At 33.5% G+C, this 25,099-nt stretch overlaps 1 protein-coding gene across 1 annotated transcript; it reads left to right on the plus strand.

Moving 5' to 3' along the window:
• The first annotated feature begins 163 nt into the window (after positions 1–163).
• On the plus strand, positions 164–23,908 carry LOC130446636 (uncharacterized). Its single transcript, XM_056783003.1, has 13 exons — positions 164–644; positions 7,674–8,031; positions 11,722–11,866; positions 13,467–13,725; positions 15,053–15,211; positions 17,304–17,398; positions 18,455–18,589; positions 19,674–19,951; positions 20,673–20,761; positions 21,990–22,102; positions 23,268–23,477; positions 23,546–23,624; positions 23,741–23,908. The coding sequence occupies exons 1-13, from the start codon at positions 584–586 to the stop codon at positions 23,848–23,850; spliced, it is 2,091 nt and encodes a 696-aa protein (XP_056638981.1). The 5' UTR covers positions 164–583; the 3' UTR covers positions 23,851–23,908.
• The last annotated feature ends 1,191 nt before the right edge of the window (positions 23,909–25,099 follow it).

Raw genomic sequence — 25,099 nt, forward strand, 5'->3', positions numbered from 1 at the left:
TTTTGATTTGATTTATATGAATATTAGTCACATGATGGAAGACCTTCACCATTTCTATGATTAGCAATTTTAAATGGACTTTTTTCTCATAAAACTTTTTATTATTATTTTAAATGGTATCAGGTTGGCATGCTACGGAATTTATTATAAAAATAACGAAATGAAAAAAGAAAAAACAACAACGAACGCAGCAAATAAAAATAAATCCGGTCCTGAATACTAAATACTCATCGAATGAATTCTTGTGAACTAAAGATTCACGTCGATTTCGTGTAGTAGCAAAATTCCATTGAATCGATGAAGAAAAAATCTCGCTAAGCACCGAGTTATTGACTTAATATTTAGATAAACTTAATGTTTTTCTGAATGGGCCTCGACGATATGAATATTAATATAATTACACAATTAACTTAAGATAGCCTCAGATAACAATTTAAATAATAATATATAATAATGTGGCTTCAGTCTTGTTGAACTATCGGTTTGAAAGGTTGTGTGGGTTTATATATTTGTTTATAATAATGAAATATCTCTAATTAGGAAGTTATTTCTTTTGAAACTATTTGGACTTAATGATAAAATTATGACGAAATTGTTTGGTATAGTGATCTATTTCTGTATTTATGTCAGTGTAACAAAATCTGGTAAGTAAACTTTTTGTTTATTATATAAACAAAATCACGCGTTTTTTTTTCTAAAATAAAAAACAATTTTATTTTCTGTAGAACAATATATCTGTCGAATTACCACATTCATATTCATTTTCTACCACCAATCTGATAACTCAAAAAATCAGGAAAACATTTTTTAACTTTTTTCCAAACCAAAATGACTATTTTATTAGGAACTCTTGTCACTTGGTAGTTTATGATAACAGTTTTTATTCTATCTATGAACAATCATATTTAGTTTCATAATCTATACCAATAAAATAATTATTTCAAACTATTATTTACATTGAAGTAAAAATAATATTAGTACAGTGAAACAAGCAAATAATCTCACAATTTTAAAGACCTTCATGGATTAGTTTGAAATTTTGACAGAAGCTCAAAATAATGCAAATAACAAACCTGATTTGGTGCCAATGTATGCTTCTACACTAGGGGTGAATGCCACTCTTATTGAAAATTGAAAAAAGTATAAACAAAAATGTAGATTTATCATATTTTTACAATTATAAATATTAACAAATTCTCTTAAAATTGACCTTTTCTCATAAATAATCATTTGTACCTTTTTTATTAAGTTATATGAACAAAAACATTCTTAAAATCACTTATTGTAATCAAGTGTACAATATTAAAAGTTAAATTTGAAGATTTGGAAATTTTCATTATTATGTAATAGATAAAAAATGAATAAATAAACATTTTTCAATTTTTTTTCCAAAATTTTGGCTTCTTTTGTGTATATTAACAAAAAAAATATATGAATTGCGTTTGACGCTTTGTATAAAAGTTATGAACGATTATATGCAAAGAAGTGCGTTTATAATCACATTTAAAGTCATAAAACTATATGAAATATCCAGGTACGATATTTCTCATATTTTCTCTCATACATTCGCCGTAAGAACGAAGATTTAAAAAAAAAATTCATCGAAATCGGAGGATTTTTCGATTTTCTAGAGCCAAAAAACGAGGGGACCGCGAAAGTATAAAATTACCAGAAATAAGTGCGCTTATGCTCACATTTAGAGTCTAAAACTATATGAAATCTCCAGGTGAGATATTTCCCATATTTTTTTTCTCAAATCCGCCGTGAAAATGAAGGTTTTGATCAAAAATCATCGAAATTGGATGATTTTTCGATTTTCTAGAGCCAAAAAACGAGGGGGCTGCAGATGTATAAAATTACCAAAAATAAGTGCGCTTATGTTCACATTTAGAGTCATAAAACTATATGAAATCTCCAGGTACGATATTTCCCATATTTTCTCTCATACATTCGCCGTAAGAACAAAGATTTAAAAAAAAATTCATGGAAATCGGAGGATTTTTCGATTTTCTAGAGCCAAAAAACGAGGGGACCGCGAAAGTATAAAATTACCAAAAATAAGTGCGCTTATGTTCACATTTAGAGTCATAAAACTATATGAAATCTCCAGGTGAGATATTTCCCATATTTTTTTCTCAAATCCGCCGTGAAAACGAAGGTTTTGAACAAAAATCATCGAAATCGGATGATTTTTCGATTTTCTGGAGCCAAAAAACGAGGGGGCCGCAGAAGTATAAAATTACCAAAAATATTATTCATACAAAGAGAGATGAATTTAGAAATTTTTATATTTGTTCCTGTGCGAACAGAATTTGCAAAATATTTGTCCATATTTTAATATAGCATTTCGTTTTGCTACCAGCGAGAAATTATTCAGATAAAATAAGCTTTTCTTGCTTGAAAGAAGTGAAGAATTTTTCACGATCCACTTTTAATCAAGGTCTCAAATTACACTGTTGAAAATTAATATATAGTTAGTTAGATTTTATTTATGTAAAACATTGCTAAACACTCGATGGAAACATCTTCATGACGCTATTTTTGATCCGTTGTAAGCAAACGCGGCATCCATCTTCCGCACACAGCTTCATTCATACACTTTCAGTCGATAATCATCCAGTACCGTTTTGTGGATTTTCTTCAACATTTCTGGAGTCGACACCTCAGTTGGTGAAACAATTGCGATGTTGGTCTTCTGCTATCCAATATTTTGCTGTTGATAACGAACGATAAATCTCACCCAAATTGGAATCTAGAACAGCTCTTTTATTGATTTGTCTAAAGTCTTCTAAATAAAAGTATTGTACATAACAATAACCAATTTTTTCCATGTTTACAAATTCACTAAGAACGTTCACTATTGATGGCTGCCAAACAAATACTAAACTACGTGGCGTCCTCAAACTTAAAACAGATGCTGTATAGATACTGCTACTACCATCCTCGTACTTCTTAAAATCCTTGTAGGTGTTTTTTTTTCTGAACTGACTTTCGTCACGGAGACACTACTATAAACATTTAGTCATTAGCTACTTATATACAGACTATTTAGTTTTATGTTTACTACACCAACATCAACCTTTGACCTTTGAAGACGATAATTGGGTTATCGAGATGGTATAATTGTTGTCTAGTAGTAGTAAACAATCGTGGGCTCAGTATGAATATTCCATCTTAGTATTTTGTTAGCAATTTTCATATAGAAACGGTCACATCGTTTTAAATACCATATAAATTGATAAAACTGCATGGTAAGAAAAAGAATATAAGGAGTAATTTAAATATGACAAAATATACAAGATATAGTTTTATAAAAAACAAATATTTGCTTTTAGTGGGGGAGCTGGCTACATAAAACAGCATCGATAAGGTACACGACTTTTGAGCTTGGAAACGGGTAGCCCGTAATTAGTACATCACCAAACGACATTTTTGGCACTCTGTATAGATCGGATATGAAAATGCCATCCGGTTTTCATTTTCACAAGTACGTCGATTTTCCTTATTTTTTCAGAAGTTTTCCAACCTGTAAAACTTCTTCCGTTATTACACCACTCTTAATTAAGACCCCAAAAGTTAACTAAAAAAGTTTAACGCGTATACCAAATGAGGTTTTTCGGATGATTTTTCCGGCATTTTCGGTTATTTCTGGCGAAGGTTTCCCGACCTACAAAACACCGCTACTAGTTGAGAGTTCAACCTCACGTTCCACAAGGTTTCACTCGTGTACCATATCGGATTTTTCGGACGAATTGTCCGGCACTATCAGTCGCTTCTGGCGAGGCTTCTCTGACCTCCAAAATTTCTTGCGTTTTTATTTGAGGTTCGGTCCCCACGATCCAAGATTTTTCACTCGTGTAACATATAAGGTTTTTCAGCCCATTTTTTCGCTAGGGAAAACCGACTGGCATTTTCATATCCGACCTGTACAGAGTGCAAGAAATGCCGTTTGAGGATGTACTAATTACGGGTCCCCCGTTTCCAAGCTCAAATGTCGTGTACCAAATCGATGCTTTTTTATGTAGCCAGCTCTGGGACTATTTGTCACGTAGCATTGAACTTTCCCGTAGATATCGGAATAGGAGCCTGTATTTCGTCACATTGTATACAAAAAAAATCATAAGTAAAATTAGGTGAGAAGCCAGCTGCTGAAAAAGGCACCTGATCGGTTAAAGAACATATATTATTGGAAAAGGTAGTACTCAAATAAACGAAAAGAATGATGTAGGAGTTATAGTTCCCAGGCAGTCACTTGATTGGGCAACCATTTGTTGATTTTTCAAATTTTGAATGCTAGCTAGCTTATTAGCTTATTTCGTATCAAATGAAAACTCTTATGGAGTATCTTACAGCGTACATTCAAGTTGCCCGTCTTCAAATTGGACCGCCAAAATTTCCAACGGCCATTTTTTTATAAAGCTAGAAAGTTCAAGCTTTCGTTTGGTACCAAAATCAAGCTATAAATAATAAACTAAGCAACTATACCAAAACTTAAAAAATCAAAACATAATTGCGTAGCATGGTGACTGACTGGGGACTATTGTTGAGTAAAAGCTCTTTTAAACAGCATCAAGTTTATGAAAATCGGTTTAGCAGAACCGGACTTACATACATTTTTTCATAACAACGTTCCCACTCTCCCCCACATCTTACTTGTAGAGATAGACTAAGACTTTCGGAATGAAAAATGCGCAGAATTTGTTAATGAATTTGATTATTGTATATAAAGTGCTACTCGTTTTTTTCTTTTAATTTTGCCCTTTTAATTTCATATTTTCAAATATTTCTAGTAGCGGATACAAAATTCTGAAAATAATTTCCACGTTTTTCTCGCTGTCAATTTTTTATATATTTTTTTCTGTTAAATAATCCATTACTGAGATATGGACGACGGCCGTTCTTAGTTGCCCACCCGGTACACGTTTTTTATAACCAAATGGATTTTACTTAGTGGATATACCTTATATCATATTGTAACGTTTTATTATTTACACTTTTTCTATTCGTGGGGTGAAAACTAACTAACTGCGTTTACACAAATCATTTATATACCTAAATAAAATTCTACAAAGCTCTAGAAAAAAAAAGAAACAAAATAAATAAATAAATAGACTTTCCTTGAAATTATTTAAAAGTAATGCTGGAAATAAACCGCCTCCTATAATAAAAATACAATACAATACAAAGGCTCTTTCGCCATTAAAAGAAATGTGAAAGACGCCGCACGAATTCGCCGAATTTTAAACTTCCTAAAATTGTAGCTGGACAGGGCCGGCCTAAGAAACCATTTCGCGAGCTTTTCATGACAAGATTTTTATTTAATGGAGAATCTCCTTGCATACCAGTATAATTATTACTGATGTGGTCAGTTCTATGTATATCTATAAAATACCGTTGAGGGTACCGTTTCCATAACTAATATTAGACAAACCTATTAGAAATTAGTCGATAATTTATTTACGAAACTGACTGATTAGTGTATATTTTACATATGCTACGCCGCAAAATTAACGCATAATTCTTTCATATAAAAAATATTTTTTGTTTCTCAAATTTTTTACTAATATTGAAAGAAAGAAATTTAATATAATTTGTATAGTTTGGGTTGTAATATGGCTATTACTCCCATAGGAATTGCTCGTCTTCTTTCACCATTCTACAAATTTGTTTGGCTTCCAACTTCTTTCGTTATTCTGGTCCATTCTCTCCTATTATTCATCTCATGTTTAATGTCTTTAATATTTGATTTTTTATCTTGTTTACTTATCATTTTAACCTCAGAAACTATAGGAATTGTATTTTCAGTACCTCTTTTAGTTCCTCATTCTCTAGCTATTATATTTTCATGCCAATCTAGTATCTTTAGCTCTAATATTCTTGTTGGCGTTTTCCTTTCGAACATTCTAAGGTTTTCTTTGTCTACGTGACATCAGTTCTAATGACGGCTTCCTAAATTTTTAACTTGATCTATCATACCCTTCATTAACAATAGCTTTCAACTCCAGACCTTCACACTTTATTAATTGAATATCAACTAACAACTTTTTTACATACTCAACTATTTAATATTTTTTATCAATATTATTGAAGACATCGAAACGCCAATATAATAATCAGTATTTATCATTTAATCCCATGATCACGTAAATAAATTATTTGAAAATTGTAAATAATATATGTGATGTCTTCAAATTATTTCATCTTAAATTCCACCTTTCATATCATACAGTCTGCACTAATTCTCTTCTTGTTAAGGGTGACTATACACTGTTGTCGTCGTGGCTCTTCGCTCGTTGTAAAGTACCTGTGTATTCGCTGCTACTGGTATCATGTATACATCCTTGCTTTTCTGTGTTCCCGGTATTGAATTAGATCCGACCATATTCTATTTTGAAAAAAGAGTTACGCATGGTACGTCTTCTATATTTCTACATTCCCTATAGAAAATTTATTTCAACTAAATTTGGTGAAAACTCCTCGGTTTTCCATGTTCCTAATACGAAATCACATTTTATTTATAAAGATGAGAATCGTAAAAATCATAATTTCAAGCAAATTGCTCCTGGTATCATGTATACCTCCTCGCTTTTCTGTGTTACTGATGTAGAAACAGATTCGACGGAATTCGTTACGAATAAGTTACTTATGCTAAGTCGTATACATTTTATACATTCCGTATTCAAAATTAATCGTTACAAAATTTGGTAAAAATTAATTTTCAACAAATTACTCCTGGTATTATAAATATCTCCTCGCTTTTTAAACTTCTGATAATGAATTAGATTTGAGCAAATTCGATTTTGAAAAAAGGTACTCATGGTACGTCTTCTATATTTCTACATTCCCCATAGAAAATCTATTTCAACTAGATTTGATTGTTGATTTTTAGAAACTCCTCGGTTTTCTATGTTCCTTGTTCCTGATAACAAATCACATTTGACGTAATTTTATTTATAAAGATGAGAATCGTAAAAATCATAATGTCAAGCAAATTTCTCCTGGTATCATGTACACCACCTCGCTTTGCTGTGTTCCTGATGTAGAAACAGATTCGACGGAATTCGTTGGGACGCTGCGCTGGTTATGAGAAGTTTTACTTATGCTACGTCGTATACATTTTCTACATTACATATTCAAAATTAATCCTTATAAAATTTGGTAAAAATAATTTTCAACAAATTACTCCTGGTGTTTTAAATACCTCCTCGCTTTTTCAAACTCCTGATAATGAATTAGATTTGACCAAATTCTATTTTGAAAAAAGGTATTTATAAAGATGAGAATCGTAAAAATCAAAATTTTAAGCAAAGTGCTCCTCGTATCATGTATACCTCCTCGCTTTTCTGATATGTCTGTCCTGGCCTTAAGAAGCAAATAATTTAGGATATCAGCGGCGTCTTTGCCTTTTCTAAAAGTATTTAAAAACAACGTTAAATAAGAATATAAAAATATTAAATAGCATAATATTGTACCTAAAAAAAGGCTCTGGAGTCCAAGGAGAGTAAAAAAACAGAAAATATGAAGGATATAAGTATGGGTTTGGTATATTCTTATGTAAATTGTAGGCCATGATCATTTTGTATTTTTTACAATATTACCCTGATACTGAGACTAAAAGAATCGAGAAAATATGTGATCTAATTTGAATTCACGTTTATATATTTTTGTTTTAGATACATCAAATTATCGACTATCGTCCGATGAAGCAATTCCACAAAAATATTACCTCTCAATCAGACCTGATATCGATAATGAAATATTTTATGGAGAAACGACAATTTGCGTTAAAACTACAAAGCAATTAGAAGGTATATCTTTACATAGTCGAGCGTTGACTATATCCGCAGTATTTATAAATCAAATAAAAGCAATCTACGAAGAAATAAGTGATGAAAGAATCATAGTGAAATTTGACAATTCATCTATACAACCAGGCGAACATTCTATTAAATTTAATTACAAAGGAAAAATTGGATTTTCACCGAAATATGGATTCATAAAGGCTGTTTATGAGGATAAAGAAATTAAAGCGTAAGTTTTCTACAAATAGATCCAGCGAAACTTATCAAACTTATGCCGACCTCTGTATATAAGGTGACCCAAACTGTGCTCTTTCGATACTGTAATTTGTAATCGAATTTATCTATTGATTGGTCTTCTTGATGATCCAGCAAGTGGAAACATAGATTATTTATCTTTATCTTTATTATCTTTATTTAACTCTTTATTTAACTCTTTGATCGTCTTCAGAGATAACATCTTCTTGTTGCACTATGAAAGTAGAGCAGCGTTGAACGCCTTCAGTCCGTCGGTGTATATTTTGATAGTTATCTCGTCCACATCTTCATCTGTCATCTTCTTCACAGCCCTTAACACGGATTACCATATCGATGATTTCCTCGTTGGTAATCCCCATTTGAACATGTCTTCGCTGTTGGTTTGATCTTCAACGGGTAGTTCGACTAGTTCACTCGGGTTCTGGCGCTTTTTTGCATGGTCCGTCTATGACAAATAAAATTTTCCACAACATTTGAACGGTGGTCGGTTTTTACTTCATCCCACGCTGATATAATCCAGTACAACACATCTTTTAATGTGACTTTTTTAATGACATCCTTAACAGTCATTCCTTCATCTAACTTCGTAATCAACATCTGATGAAGCCTTCGCCGGTAGATCCTAGAACCTCTTTGTCCAGAGGTTGTATAAGCGAGCTAACATTAGGGGGTAGAAACATTGCCTTAATACCACCACTGCCCAATTCTTGGGCATCAGGGTGAATTAGCGCATTATCCAATTGTGGACCAGCTTTCCTCGGAAGCTTATTTTTTTTCAAAAACTCTTTAGTGACAGGTACAAATTCATTGTAAAACCAATCACTTGTTGGCAGGCAGGAAGCTAATCGTTCTTTGAACACAATTTCTCCTCGATTTCAGATGAGTTTTTTAATAGTTTCTCACCACTAATATTTAACTGCCTTACTCCATACCTCTTCTTCCAGTAGAGTACTCTACGGCTCGACCGCGCTTGTTACTGTATAAACAAATAACCATCGTGGCTCCCCGTAGACGTCTCGTTATTAAGACCTTTGTTTATGTTTGTTATTTTTAAATGACGGGCACGGTTAACCCGGAGGCTTGATTAATCGAGACCCGGATAACCGGGAGTTCACTTATCTGAAGAGGGACCCCTTATTTACTTTAATTTTTAACCTCACATTAGACACAAGGTTTGTACTATCACCCCAGGGACTTGGAAAAAATCTATAATAGATTGGAAAAGGAATCAAAAAGATTTGGACTCAGGCTGAATTGTTACAAAACTAAATACATTGAGCTCTCTAGACAGAAAAAAAGGAGTATCATTTTGAAAAGTTGAGTCCTCCGACTAAGTAAATGTGCTGATTACGAATACTGATTATGAGAAGGAAGAGCAGGTCCAGAGACAGCAACTCAGAGCAATGAAGCTAGAGATCTGACCTTTTTGGATGGGTGGCAGTGAAGAATATTGCAGCGAACTGAAGAACATAAAAATTGGACGTGTGAAAAGTGAGAGAGTTCTATGGATTGATGAGTCGAGGTATCGCAATTTGACAATCAATTTAGCTTAATTAGGCCATAATAAAACGAGTGAAGAATAAAATTTTTCGATATCTCGTTTGATTTTCGAGATATCTATACTTAAAGTCACAACCAAACGTTAGTTCGAGATTCATATTTTATCGATTGTAATTCAATGATATTTTTGTAAGTTAACGAAAAAAGGTGTTTTTTAAATAATTTACGATATATATTAAAAAGAACAGTCATTAATATTACATAATATACGATTAATTGTTTAGTACCGTTGATAAAATAAGAAAAATATTTAGCAATAATTACTAAGTAAGAAATACGCTTTTAACGCTTTAAAATGGAAACCTCTGTGGGGTGAGGTTAGGTTTTTCTATTTCAAGTAGCGATATATCGACAAAGAAACGAGATATAGAAAAATTTATTCGATGGCATAGCCAAATCTTGGCGCCACGGGAATCGTACTCGTACCAATCAGACCATATCCAAGGCTTTCTATCGATACGAAGTTAGTTATCCTGTGGAGTAAGCTGCTAACCTGACCCTCGATGTTCTCCTTGGGATCAATAACAGAACCATTAGGCTACTAAATCCACCTAGAAGAACTTGAGGCAAAATCACTTTTGAATAATATACTTAGTTTAATTTTTTGGTAGGCTAGACATGGTATTCCTTTTTATATTCAGTAAATGTTTTTTTTTTTCGTACTGTCGACTTTACAGTACTGATTTGAGTCCGGAAAATGGAACTTTACGGTGTCCTTGTACTTTGCAGTACTTAGATTTTTCCAATCCCAATATTTCAAAAAATTAAATATGTCTTCCTTTGTTTTCAATATTACTTTAGTGACTTCTGTTAATTTTTAATTTTTTAAATAATTAGATAATTAGATAATAATACTGCCCTGTGTGTTAACAACATACTTGTGCTTTGGATATGAAAAAAATTTTATTGCACCGATTTCCACCATAGTGTTTTACTTTTTAGACTGATCAAGATAAAAAACAGTCGTTTAAACGATACGGGAACACCCATAGATAGTGTCAGAAGCTATCAACATTTGTATAACAAAAAGATTATAAAAAATCTGTATTGGTATCAAACAGCACATATCCAATATGGAGACATGAAAAGTCAGGATATAGGCATTACTAGGAGAGTTGCATTCCATCGCCTTTGCTGTTCGACTTGTACTAAGGATGATACTGTCTTATTGGCAAATAACGTCGAAGATCTAGAGTAACTACAATAGGCGATAAAGCTGGTCTTGATATCAACAGAAAGAAAACCAAATTTATGGTGATTAGTATGAGAAAACTACAAAATGTAGATCTGCATATAGAAACGGATCCCATTGAGAGAGTACACCGCTTCAAATATTTGGGATATACAAAATAATGAATGGAATCCTGATTTAGCTTATATTAAGATTAGAATTGAAACGGCAAGATCCACATTCATAAAAATGAGAACGCTCTTGAGCAACCGCAACTTGAGCATGGGTACCCCAGAAATGTTAAGTACTCTCCAAGCTGCTTTACGTTATGGAAGGGTGGACACTAAAAGTAGCAACAATGCAAAAATTAGAAGCTTTTGAAATGTAGCTGTATAGACGCATTTCAAGAATACCTTGGATTGAGTAACCAATATGGAGGTACCGAGAAGAATGGCTAAAGATTTAGAATTGCTTGTAAAAGAAAAGCGTGCTACCTAGGCCATACGGTTTATCGTGGAAGGCAAGATAGCAGGTAGGATAGGGTTAGGTAGAAAGAAAAAATCCTGACTGAAAAACCTACTCGAATGATTCCAAATACCAAAAGCCTCGAATATAAATCATGCGGCGCATAATAGAGAAGAGTCTATAAAAGTCAATCGCCAAACTCGGTAGAAGACGGCACTGAAAAGAAGATAACAAAAAAGACCAATAAAGGGAATTCATATTCTTTCATCTGTAATTTAATTTTGGCTGCATAAATAATCGTTAACATTACGAATTACAAATTAACATAAACATTTAACCGTAGCACAATTGCGGACAAAAAACTTTCTTTTTTCTACTACCAATCTTGTAAACTTTAGAACTTAGAAAGTTTTCCGTTTGGGTGATACGCAATTCTTTGTTTATTTTGTTGGTTTTTTTCTGTTTCAGGAATGTGTATGTAACAGATTTGGAACCTATAAGAGCTCGAACGGTTTTTCCATGTTTCGACGAACCCGCATTTAAAGCAAACTTTCACGTACGACTTATTTCACCGAACGACACTTACAGAGGTATCTCAAATATGCCTGAAATTGTGAGTACAATAAGTAGATTTGTTCGCGGGTTCGATTCCGAATCAGTTTAAGAACCGATTTAGCGCGAACTTCGGAAATAATCATTAATTAGTCACTCGCATCATTCGCTGTAAATCAATCTATTGAATAGGTTCGTAATCAATTACAGCGAACCTAAATTGGTTATTTACTGATACGGAACTATTCGGAACACGCGAACTATTATCAATAACAAATATTAACAATGAAAATAATGACGTAAATACAAGGTGTGTCGTAGATAATTTCCAATTTCTAAACTGTAGATTCCAGACAATAAAACATTAATTAACTCTGTATATTTTGTACAAGATGAGTTTTATTATAGAATAAAATGACCCCTTGTGGGGTTGGATGAGAAACATAAACACTACAATGTTTATAAATACATTTATTCACCCACAGTATAATGTTTGGTTAACAAGGATTACCAGTTTTTGTGTCACGTGGTGTTGTTCGATCCCTTCAATGTCCTGGCTACATTTCGATTCATCTCGAGTCAAAATCTTCGTGCACAACAAGATGGAAAATATAACTTTCCCCCACCATTAAATGTCTATTACAAGTTGGACACCAACATTTTTAAAGTCTTTTTGTGTTTTAAAAATGATAAAAGTTTTTTTTCTGAATTTTTACAGATTTCTAATACTCACTTTTTACAATAAAGCAAATTACTTTTATAGACCTTGAGAGAAATTTTATGCGTTTTGAAATCGCTTTAGAGTTTTTTGTTTAATTTTCACCAATAGAAGTCGTTTAAGTAAAATTTTTTTACACAGATATTCAAAATGCATAAAATTCTCCACGAGATCCATTAAACTGATTTATATTATTGTAAAAAGTATTAGAAATTTAATTTTACCAGCATCTTAAAAGGTAAAACTTTCATTTAAATTGTAAGTAAATAAAATTGATATTAAGAGCTCATACTTGATGAGATTTTTTTTCGGGAATGAAACGCTCTAATATGTATACTAATTGAACCAATTTCTCAAAATATGTAAAATTTCCTATTAGATTAATTACTTACGAAACACCTTGTATAAGTGAAATTTTATTATACCAAATTAATATTAATTTAGGTCATTATCTAGATTAGGTTACACCCCTCCAATTTCGTTGAAATTTTAGTACGTTATAAAGAAAGTTACGCTGAATTAGAATATGATTATATACAGGGCGCGGAAATCATCCCTTCAGGTACTTTTTTGCGTTTAAAAAATCAAACAATTGTAATGATTTTTCAGTGATTGTAATATCTAACCTAACCTCTACAAAATGAAATCCAATCACAAGCAGCGGTTCCTGTTATCGAAAACTGTTCCATGGTTTTTTCTTGATGAGGTGGTCTCATACATATTACAATCACTGAAAAATCATTACAATTGTTTGATTCTTTAAACGCAAAAAAGTACCTGAAGGGATGATTTCCGCGATGATATATATATATATATATATATATATATATATATATATATATATATTCTTGTTTAGCGAAATTTCCTTTATAACATCGTAAAATTTCCACGAAATTGGAGGGGTGTAACCTAATCTAGATAATTACCTTAATTTATATTTCAGAATAAATTTACAACAAATAACACTGTAGTTTACGATTTTGCTACATCTTTAAAAATGTCCACGTATCTCCTATCGTTTGCTTTTACCAATTTTCCATACTACGAAGAAATTTTAGATTATAAAGGACGAAAGGTACCGATTAGGGTATACACCGTTAATGCCAGTAAAGAAAACAATGCTTTCGCCCTTAATGCTACTAAAACAGCATTGAATTTTCATTCGGAGTATACTAATATCAGTTATCCTTTACCGAAATTAGGTAAGTTCACAGTCAAAAGTTTTATAGTTCAATAATTTTGAAGAAATGTTTTAACCATTTGGACCACAAAAACAATTTCACTAGTTGACCTGACAGTTGCTCATCCATTGCTTGTCGATTAAACTTTTTTCAAAATGAATAACCGATACAAAAAAAAAATTTTTTTGTTACATCGTATCTGCTTACGAACGTAGAATACGAATTACAACAAAAATTTCCGAACTCGAAGCTACCAAATCGTTCAACAGCGAGGAAGACCTACCAGAAATTTCCAAAAACGGGCTCTGTTGCCGACGCGCCGTTTCTGAACGACCGGTATGGTAGCGCTGGTGTTAGTTGAGCAGCTGAGCTAATTCTGAAACGCGTACTTCACGAGGATGATTTCGATCGCATATTGGAATTTTGCAAATGTTACCTCGGATGATTCGCAGTTCCAGCGATCCAATTTGTGGTCGGATGAAGCGACCGTCAATCGACATAACTACGTGTACTGTAACGACCAGAATCCTCACGTCTTCATTGAAGAAGAATTAAACCTGTCTGGGGTGTATGTGAAGGCAGATATCCACTCGGGAGATCTCGTAGATCCGTACGTTTTTGAGGGTCACGTGTCGGGAAATGCTCGGAGATTTACGTGGCAAATGGACAATGATCCAACACTCGAGAACATCCGTCATTTTTTACAACAAACTGCGTACGTAAATTATGAATATAAATGCTTAAGAGTCACTTTAGGGTTGGATATTCTAATATAATGTGGTTTTCAATTAATACCAATTGATACCAAAAACGTAGTAGCTGTCTTTAGTTGGTCCGTATATCCCTAACTTAACGATTTCTCTGCAAATTATCTCGTTCATGGGTTCCCAGTTTTAAATGTTCTCGTATTTTGTCATTAACAACATTCCCACTCTTATTTTCGCTAAATCCTATTTTTTCACTTAACTCCATCACAGTATTCATTCCAGTTGCCCTTTTTTCGTTTTACTAGTCACTGTGATATCGAGATCCATCATTTTACATTCATCTACTTCTTCATGCTTCGAATTCCATGTCTCATTGCTATGTTGTTAATCCCAAACGCCACAACCCTCATTCTTAGAGGATCAGGTTTTTTGTTTTGAGAGTATATCGAGCAAAGCAGTTTTTTTTATAAATTTTCATAAAAAATTCAGTACAAGTTACAAGTACTTACAGTACAATTCAGTACGACTCTATTCAGACGAATAACATTATTTCGCATTTCTTCATTCTCTACGCGACTTTCCAATAGTAATTACGACTTATTTTACAGTGTAATTCTTCATAAAAAATTTATGTGTTTCAGATATGATCGAGTATAAAAGAAACGAAAGTGCCGCTACTGAAAATTGGGGTCTGATAACATTTCGAGAAGGTCTTTTAACAACTTTACGTATTTATATGAAATCCCAAATGAAATTAGTAGTTTTCCACGAGTTAAGCCACTTTTGGTTCGGAAATTTGGGTACGAATTATTTAAATTAGAAAAATTAAAGAGAATTTGAGTGTGAATATCAATATCAACAAAAGTCGGTGCGAATGTCAATTGTCACTCATCTTTCACGGAATAAATCAGATCGGGGTTATCCAACCTAAAAACACAGAGCTATATAATTGTAAAGTTGGTTGCCTGATGTATTAAACGATAGTGGACAAATATATTTATTATACAAATTAAATTACAAACACAATAGTTGTATTAATGTGACGTTTAAAGTTTAATTCGGGGACATAAACTTTCCTCCATATGGAATTTTATATTTCATAAATTTCCAATGCTCACTTTTTCATTATTAAATAATCATACAAAAAGAAACACTTAATATTCGAAGTAATACCCATCGTTTCAATGATTTGAGACCTTGATAAAACGATTCCTCGGACAAAAAATTGTCGTAATACGTCTTCATCATCTCCTTAGGATTCAAATTTTGTCCTCAAAAGAGAATTCCGCCATTGATGTGAATAGTCCGAACTAAATAATGGATGTGGTTTAGCTTGTAAGAGAATCCGCATGACCATCTGGAAGATGTGGGATTAACAGATCAGCTGTTAACACTGGGTTCCCTAGTACCAGTATCGCAGCAACAAAAAGGGACTTGCCGTTCAAATCGACCTTTTTTATTGACTGCGTCTCAACTTGCGTCCTGCCTTATTCTCGGTTGATTCGTATCGCACTATTCGACAAATTTTATAGATCTTACCTAATAATTTAAAATGACGATGTATAGTGTATCTTTAGAAGATGCAACGGTGCCCAATAATCGGTGAGGGTTCGAACTAGATTTGTTTTCTTTTCCCTTGTAACCTCTATCCCACGTAAGTAGACGACCTGACGACGATCGATCTGCAAGCGTCAAATCTCCTCTATTAAACGATTAAACAACGGCTGTACCGTTTGCCTCTTCTCCCTTAATTTCACGGCTGCTTTAAACTATTCATTTATATTGATTGCACCCCATACTATTTCTTATAAAAACATACTGCGTCGTCAATAAACGAATAGAAAATGTTTAACTGAACGACATGATTAAATTGAAGCATAGGAATTCTCACATACGTAAATTAAGGATTAAATTTTGTTTAAATCCACTCATATAATCTCAGGGTATAAAATTTCCCACAAAAAAGTGTTCAAAATGTGATCCTTTAGTGGGCTAGGCTGTACTGCAATCGTAAGGATTTTATTAGAGAAATTGGGAAAAAGATCTTGAGTCGATTAGAGAGATTTCCTTATGAGAAAAAGTTGTTGATGGTTTCCTCGGACTAGTTAAAGTGGGTGAGTTAGAATTAATTACGCTAGAAAATTAGTCAACGAAGAACTATTTGTATTAGTAGATAAGTAGACAAAAAGTTAATTTATTACTTTAGGAATGCATGAATCTCGACTGAAATAAAAAAATACTTCAGCAGATTATTATTCTCGAGAGCTAGGGTTAACATGGCGCTTCCGGCTTGATATATTTTGTATTTATTGTGTATTTCACTAAAATAAAAGTTGATGTTTTTTGTGTATTTAATATTTTATTTTTGAGTAAATTCCTAACAATAGAATGCTACAAAAATTATTTCTTATACACTTATAATAACTTATAATAAACTTTCACACTCGCGATCGCGTCAAGTTCGTGCTGGTAGCTTGCCAAATTTTATATTCGACGTTCCCAGCGCCTAGCCAATGAAAACAGCATTTCATTTTTTCATAATATTGTAGTCCTCTCCTTTATTTTCTATCCCTATTTATTAGGCACACTTTAAAGTGTCGATAAAACAGAGGCTAGATTTTTCTTTTACCATACAAATGCAATCTCAATACGAAAAATATTTTGTGGTTATGTTAAGCGACATTTCTGATTGGTCCATATAGTGCCAGTCAATCAAATCCCCAGCGATAAAGGATGAGATCGTCAGGCTGGCGAGAACATAAAACATAACCTCAAAATATCGATTTACATTTAATGATTCCAAAAGAAAGATAATCTGATGCACACGAATTCTCTTTAATTTTTAATTAATAGAATTAGGAATTTATTTTTTAAAGTCACAATTTTTTTAAGTTACGACTGCTTGGTGGGATGATATATGGTTACATGAAGGATTTGCAACATATTTTAGCTATAAATTATCAGCTTACGACACCAACAAACAACAGGTAACCTCAAAATTATTGGAAAATATCGTTCAAAATACCGTATATAATGCTTGTCTCTGAAAACGATGTAATTTTTAGTGATATGCCCGATCCACTCTTGCGAAGCGCCTCCTATAGACTCTCGATACGAGTCTTGGCGAGCGAAGATCCATACTCGTATTTCAAGTGATATTTGTACCAAAAACGTGAAGATTCTTGATAGGATTTTAAAATAACTGTTCGATTTGATTTCTTTGGATTCGATCAGTCTAGAGAGACTTGTAACTTCTCTTGTTATGTGTCAGGCCCACGGTCTGTAGATCTTCGCTTACTTGATTCGCCCATATTCTCCTAGGTCTTTCAAAAAGGCGCCTGTACTCGTTGAATTTAGTATCCTGGTCTCGGCCAGTTGCCCTTTTACCGAGCATTTTGTTCACGTGATCCAACTACTACACACATTTGGCTCTTAGTTCGATCGATGTTTTTACGGCGAGTGTATTTCGTTATTTTGGATTCTCCACGTCCCGTTCTCCACCACACCCGCAAATACTCATCGAAGCATATTGTTATCATTCCCAAATTCGACATGCCACCCTATCAACGGGAATTCTGTGTTCGTAGCCCAACTATTACTCACGTTTGGCTTATAGTTCATCTGAAGCATCGTACATGAGTGTTACGTTGGATTCTCCACGTCCTCTAGTGAACCACAACTTCAAATGTTTGTGGAAGCAACTTGTTTAAACAATTTTTTGTGCGTTTTTTCGCATCTCGATTCCTTTACCACTGGTCCAATGAAGATCTTATAGATCTGTCAACTAACTATTTTGAGGTATTTTCGATAATACTAATCAGAAGTTTTCATAACAAATTTTACACGTTTGGTTTCATTTTCTCTTACCACTTCTTAATTTCTTTCCATGTTATAAAAAGTTATTGGAAGGAACTTCACCCTAGATATGCCCCAGTGAATTGAATGAACTTATGAACCTAATAATTTTGATATTACTGTATAAGTATTTTCTCAAACACCACGCCGTGTGTTTACGATGTGATCTAGTTTAATATTTTTTGCAGTTAGCTGAAATGAAGGCTTTCGCTTTCGATGACTTCTTCGAAACAGAAATTAACGAAAAATCTAAACCTATAATAAGGTCTCTGCCAAAACAAACCGATATTCCAGACATGTTCAATTCGTTAGTATACGATAAGGTAACATTTTTTTATATTATTTTTCTAAAATCGCGTTTATACTATGTGAAAAGTACAAAAACCTGTTTTACAAGATCGAACAGAACCGGTGCTTTATAAGCAACAAAAGTATCAACATCGGCAATGAAATTGACTACCACCGGCGATGAAGATACAAAGAACGAAAAGAACAATAAGTGAAGAAAAACTAGCTATTAGGGTGTTTTCGAATCCGCGATGATTGACAAGATCTCGAGCTGGGATATTTTTATAAAGTAGTCATTTGAAATTACAGATACCTTTTATTTCACGTTATATAGATGGCGTTTACTGACAAACTACGGTTTAAATCTTATCGGCGGTTTGGGGATAGTTTAAACTTGTCGGTTTAACTTGAACCGGAGGATTCGAACCTTTCTTTTTCAAATTGCTCACATTTTTTCAATATTTTAAAGATAAGTACGAATGATAACGGAAGCTCCGTTACGTGTAACATCAAGGAATAATCCCCAGCTATGCCGATGCAAACAAGCCTGCTTTGACATACAACTGCAATTTTGACATACTTGACAACTGTGACCTGTAAATAGAGCAATCTTGTTTAATCTTCAGTTTTACCTTAGATTGTAAAATTAACCCTTAGTCGGTTAATAATTTGCCTCTTCTAAAGGTAGAGGAGAAAAAATCCCACAAAACGAAAATGTTAAAAAAGTAGCAAATAGCATGACATACAATGAAGTACAAAGTTTCTCTAATTAGCTCTCGAAACAAATCTTGTAAAACATCAAGAGAACTGCTTCCCCGGTTAATGCCTCGACGGATATTGGATTACATCTTCCCCGAAGAACGTGATATTCATCTACCCTTTTGTCGATAACAACGTCATTAAGGGCTCGTACAAAGGATTGTCATTGCTAACATGTCCTTTGTCTACACCGCGGCCTTCTGAAAGATATTTGGGGTAAACAAGTTTTCCAAAAATGTCTCGGTTACTAAGGGGCACGGTATTTTTTTAACTACGAGGTCGTAACGGGCTTATTTTTTTGATATATTGCAGTGTTGGGGTTATGGAAACTTTATTTAAAATAATCTCAATAATTTCTAGGCTTCCGCTATTCTTTTAATGTTAGAAGATCAAATTGGAGAAGAAAAATTCAGAGAAACTGTTAGACGTTATATGAAAAAATATGCTTATTCTATAGCAACTACAAACGATTTTCTATCGATATTAGAAGAAGTAGTTCCTGGAACACCTCTTAAATCATTTTTGAAAAGTTATTTGTACCAGAGCAAATTTCCAGTCGTAGAAGTAGACGTCGTCAACAATTCAACCTACGTTTTGAAGCAGCAACCTTGCGATACATTTTTTAATGAAACTAAAGGGTGAGAAATATTTAATTTTGACGTTTGCCAATGGCTCTCTGCCTTTTTTAACGTGTTTCCTTAATTTCAACTGTATGTTTTCAACTGACTTTTTTGTTTCTTCCTACTTTGAGTGGTTAGATTCAATTTAAACTTTACACAGTTGTCAAATACTGAAAGCAATAATTCGATCAAAATATCTGATTAGATTCGCCAAGATTCACGTATCCTTTACATGAGATTGAGAAATCGCAATCCCAGATTTACGAAATCGAAATGCAATCATCAAAAGTAAATACAGTTGAAAAACACACAAGGATTTTGATCACTGATAATGAGTAGTAATATCAAGAAGTACGCGAATTATTCAACAACCAATGACGTATCACAGCTGGCTTGGTATAGCATATATTGGGTGCTAACGCCGTGCCTACCTACGAACGTGTTTTACTTGTGCAATTGCTTATATTTGATGAAAACACAGAAATAGAGTATAGAGTGTAGAAAATAAATCTACTATTAGAACTCTAAGATCTCCAATAATAGTTAAACGAGTTAGGCGAAAAAAATAAATTTAACCTACGATGGATTCCATGACACACCAAAGTGGAGGGGAACGAAGTAGCTCATAAACTCGCTAAAGATTATGAGTTACTAAAGAGGTTCATAACTAACTTAAAATACAGCCCACTAAACAAATCAAATCAATCGTTTAAATAATCACTTCTAAATATATTTTTAGATTTTCAAAATGGACGATACCTCTGACATACCAAACAGATTACTCACAGGAAATAAAAAAATTATGGTTTCACGATAATGTAAATGAACGTAAGTCATATGCTCACTTTAATTATTTATTAGAAGTATAAAAATTTTACATACTTTATTCAAGTTTACAAGGAACAACCTCAAGGACTCTTCCTTGCGAAAGAGTCTTCGTAGGGTAGCCATTTTCACAAACAATAAACATCTAATGACAATTTTCTCTGCACAGTATTTCTTCTTTTATGCTGTGGTGACAACGAAGAATTCAAAACATAAATCATGAAACTGGTACAAACAATTACATCAACCTGTACTAAGTTGGAACCTGGAACCGTTGGCGATATTCATACTGAATACACTGTTTACACCACCACTACACCAACACTCACGATTACACTGTCTGGCGCACGCTTTGATAACCAAGTTATCGTCTTCAGAGACTAAAGGTACCTGATTATCTTTAGTCTCTGAAGACGATAACTTGGTTATCGAAACGCGCGTCAGACAGTGTAATCGTAAGTGTTGGTGTAAAGGATGTATTCAATATCAACCTGTAACTAGCAGAAATCGGCGAGTGTAAATTCTGTGCGGAAGAAAAAAATTTGGATGGAAATTTGTAAGAGGATATGACCTCCTTGAAGCCATATAGTACAGTTTTTGAGGACTCCAGAGCTCGACAGAATAGTTCCTGCAGATCTCAATGTCAATATTACCTATACAAACTACAACTTAACCTTTGCTAAGCAAGAAATCGCCTTTAATAAAAAAAAAACAAGAAATAAATATAAAGAAGACGAAAATACTTAAGTTGAATCAGTAAAATTTCTATTTAGACTATGCATGTGTTGAAATAACCATCACAAGCATTCAGAAAAGTTAGGTTAGGATAAGTTATCGACGACTTTGCTTACAGAACTTACAATAAAAGAAGTAGATAGTTGGATGACAGTAGAAAGATCACATATGTAAAAACATATCACGAAGTGTTTGATCCCTGCTGCAGCGTATTATCGTAATGCTTTCCATCCGTTCAACTTAAAACAGTCGAAAAGATGGATTGCAATAATGCCTAGGTGAAAAGAAAATTGATTATGATGATAATGCAATTATTAAACTACGTCTATAGTAATTCCGAGGAATCCATTGGATATAATGAGGATGGTGAGGGAATAGGTTGTATTTTAAGGGATGTTTTCTGAAGAGGATGAGTTGGATCGAGTGTTTATTGATAACATTGTTTTCGCAATTGATTAGACTGAATTATTAACATTCATGGTTTATTCTGTTTCAGTGACTATAGAAGAACCGAATGCGAAATGGTTGATACTGAATCCTCTTGGTAATGGATTATATAAAGCTATATGGTCACAAAACTTATGGGAAAAAATAATAGATAATTTTGAGGTACGTCTAATTGAAAAATATATAAAAATTTGACATTTGAGTGATAGCAATACCGAGAGAGATGGAGAAAGAATACGAGGAAGTGGTGAAAGTAGAGAATGGGAGAGGGGGGAGATAGAGATAAAACACGGGAAGATAGAGAGGAATCGATAGGAAGAGGTAGAGAAAAACAGAGAAGATATATAGAGGAAGGGGGAGATAGCAAGCGAGACGAAATACCTGGGGTGGAGATAGTGAGATAAAAAACAGAGAATGAAAAGAGGAGAGAAAGGGGAATTAAAAAATTATGAGAAGATAAAGGAAAAGGAATCAAAGGAGAGAAAGGGGTGGGGACAAGAGAGAAAGTGCCATAAAAACAATAAAATGGGGAGATGGGAAAAAAGAAGAATGAACGATGACCCACCAACATTTATTTTGAATTAAGAAAATGGCGAGAAGACTGGACTGGCAGATAAAACTGAAAAATAGAGCAAGTAAGTCATGGAGATATATTGGATAGACCCAGTGAAGTAGAGAAGTGGAATGCTTAAGGAGATTTGGGGATGAGGTCTCTACCTCTCTATAAACGAAAAAAATCGAGAGAAGATGTAGAGCGAAAGGGGAAGATAGAAAGGGAAAGGGGGAGATAAAAAGGAAGGAGTTAAGAGAGGGGTGAGAGGGAAACAAAGAGGAGGGAAAGAGAGAAAGAGGACAAAGGAGGGAAAGGCTGAAAGAAATAGAGGGTAGAGAAGTGGGGTAAGAGGGAATAATTGAAATATAGAAAGGAAGGCAGAAAAAGAGGGTATGAGGGAGGAGAAAGAGAAACAAAATAGAAGAGAGGTAGGGATAAAAACCGTTAGATAGCGATAGAAAAGGAGAAAAGTGTACAACGAAAGAAGGAAGAGAAAAAGAAGGAAACAGATGGGGAAAAGGATAGACGAGAGGAGTATTAGAAAAATAGGGTGAGGCTGGTTGGTAGGAAGAGTTGAGGGAGTAGAAAATGTCGAAAAGAGAGAAAACAAATGTAAGGAGATATGGAGAGGAAGAGAGGGGGATGACATAAAGAAAAATACGGCGGAGAAATAGAGGGTAAGGGGCGTGATACAGAGACAGGAAAGTCAGAAAGAAGAATAGACTGTGGGGGAAAGAATGATACGAAGTGAGTCATCATTATTTTCCTTTGTAGGCAATGAATAGCACAATAACGGAAACAGTGGTCTCAGACGCATTCTACTCGTTCCGAACAAATAAAATTAGTTGCGACATTCTGATACGAATGATGGAACGGGTAAGGGCGAATGCAAAAGGAAAATGGCTCATATTTTTCTCCTTCAATGACCATCTTAGAGAAAATCTTTTTTGTCACAAATATATTGACGAAGTAAAACTGTTTTGGGTCAGTATTTATCATTATTTTGTTAATGAATAATGAAAATAGTAAAAACTTCTTCGACAAAATTTCAGAGTTTTCTTAGGAGAAGATTCGTAGAAACAAACTATCCAAGGAAACCCGAGCTTAGAGAACCGGAAACGTGCGATAGTGGTAAGTCTTTTCACTATCTAACATCGTATTATGCAGCAATCTCTGAACAGAGTAATGTTTTTACAAAAAGGTTTCTAAGAATTTCGTTTTTATGGAAAAATTTAATTTTGTTCTAGAAACAATACTACACACTGATAAATACGTGGAAAACATAAAGCAGTGTGCCGCTTGGATCCGAAAAAATTTACAAGAAAAAGATACGAAAACGACCAAACGGAAGGTGTAAATATATATTTTATATTTCTGTATCTTATTCAAATTAGAATAAATTTATTTTTATAATATATTGATTTTTTTATTTGAAATATCCAATGGGTACTGGTTATGCAGGCATCCTAACGTTCATTCAAATATTCTGCCCCTAAATAACCACTTCATTATAATGTGTGCTACCTGCACATACTAATTATTATAACTTTCACTTTTCAAGTATGATTACATCCTCTAATTAGTCTCGAACTTTCCTCCACTCAACACTCAAAAACCCTAAAAATTTTCGATTATTCCGTGCCTTCTTGAATTTATATTCTTAATTAAATAATTTTTCCGGGTAAAAAAATAAACTTCGTCATTCATTTTCATCCATAAATTCATCGTTTGCATTCAACTCTATACAAGAGTTTGATTTACAAGTGACCATATTATCAAGAAAAAATCAGGACAGGATATATTACGAAAGTCAAAATATTACAATTTCTTGGTTGATCAGGACTCCACAGAAAATAGGACGATCTATTTATAACCAAATCAGTCAGGTCCCAAATGACACTTCACTTAAGGGCTCAATTAGACGTTACTGAATAGACTTTAAGGGTATGGTAATAATCAAAAAAACCCATAACGTGGTAATTTCCAAAATAAAACGCACTCCACATTATATATCAGGATTAAATTATTATATTTGAAGTCGCGAACGATAAAAACCCTATGGCAAAATAAAATAAAATAGCTGAGTTGTTAAAATCACGTGACTTGGAAAACAATAGGTTTGCTCTTGGTAGCTGCACTGGCAGAACCAGTTCAGGAACTGTACACTAAAGCCTTCTTTGTAGTAGAACTAGTTCACCCAGTTCATTGTACTGCTTGCACTGGGTCGAGTCATTTCTGACAGTGCAGTGCAAGACAATGCAATAAGTGTAACCAATATAGTGCAAAAAAGTAAGGTGTTTTACTACGGAAGTCTACGGAAAAACAGAGATAGGTGATTTTGTGATAAAATGTTCGGACGAATGGAAAATATCAAAAAGTATTGAATCGTTTTCCATTATTGTTAATACTACAAGGCCTGAATCACATCAAATAAGTGTTTTTGTCAATGTCACAAAGATCTTTGAATTAAAAAATAATAAAATAGAATCGTTTCCGTGAAATCAATATTCAGACGGTGTCAATTGTTGTTGACCATATATTGTCAACATTTGTACGTGTACCACTTAAAACTGTCATAAGCAGATGTCCTTTGAAATGCTAATTAC

The sequence above is a fragment of the Diorhabda sublineata genome, chromosome 7, assembly GCF_026230105.1.
Source record: "Diorhabda sublineata isolate icDioSubl1.1 chromosome 7, icDioSubl1.1, whole genome shotgun sequence".
NCBI lineage: Eukaryota > Metazoa > Arthropoda > Insecta > Coleoptera > Chrysomelidae > Diorhabda > Diorhabda sublineata.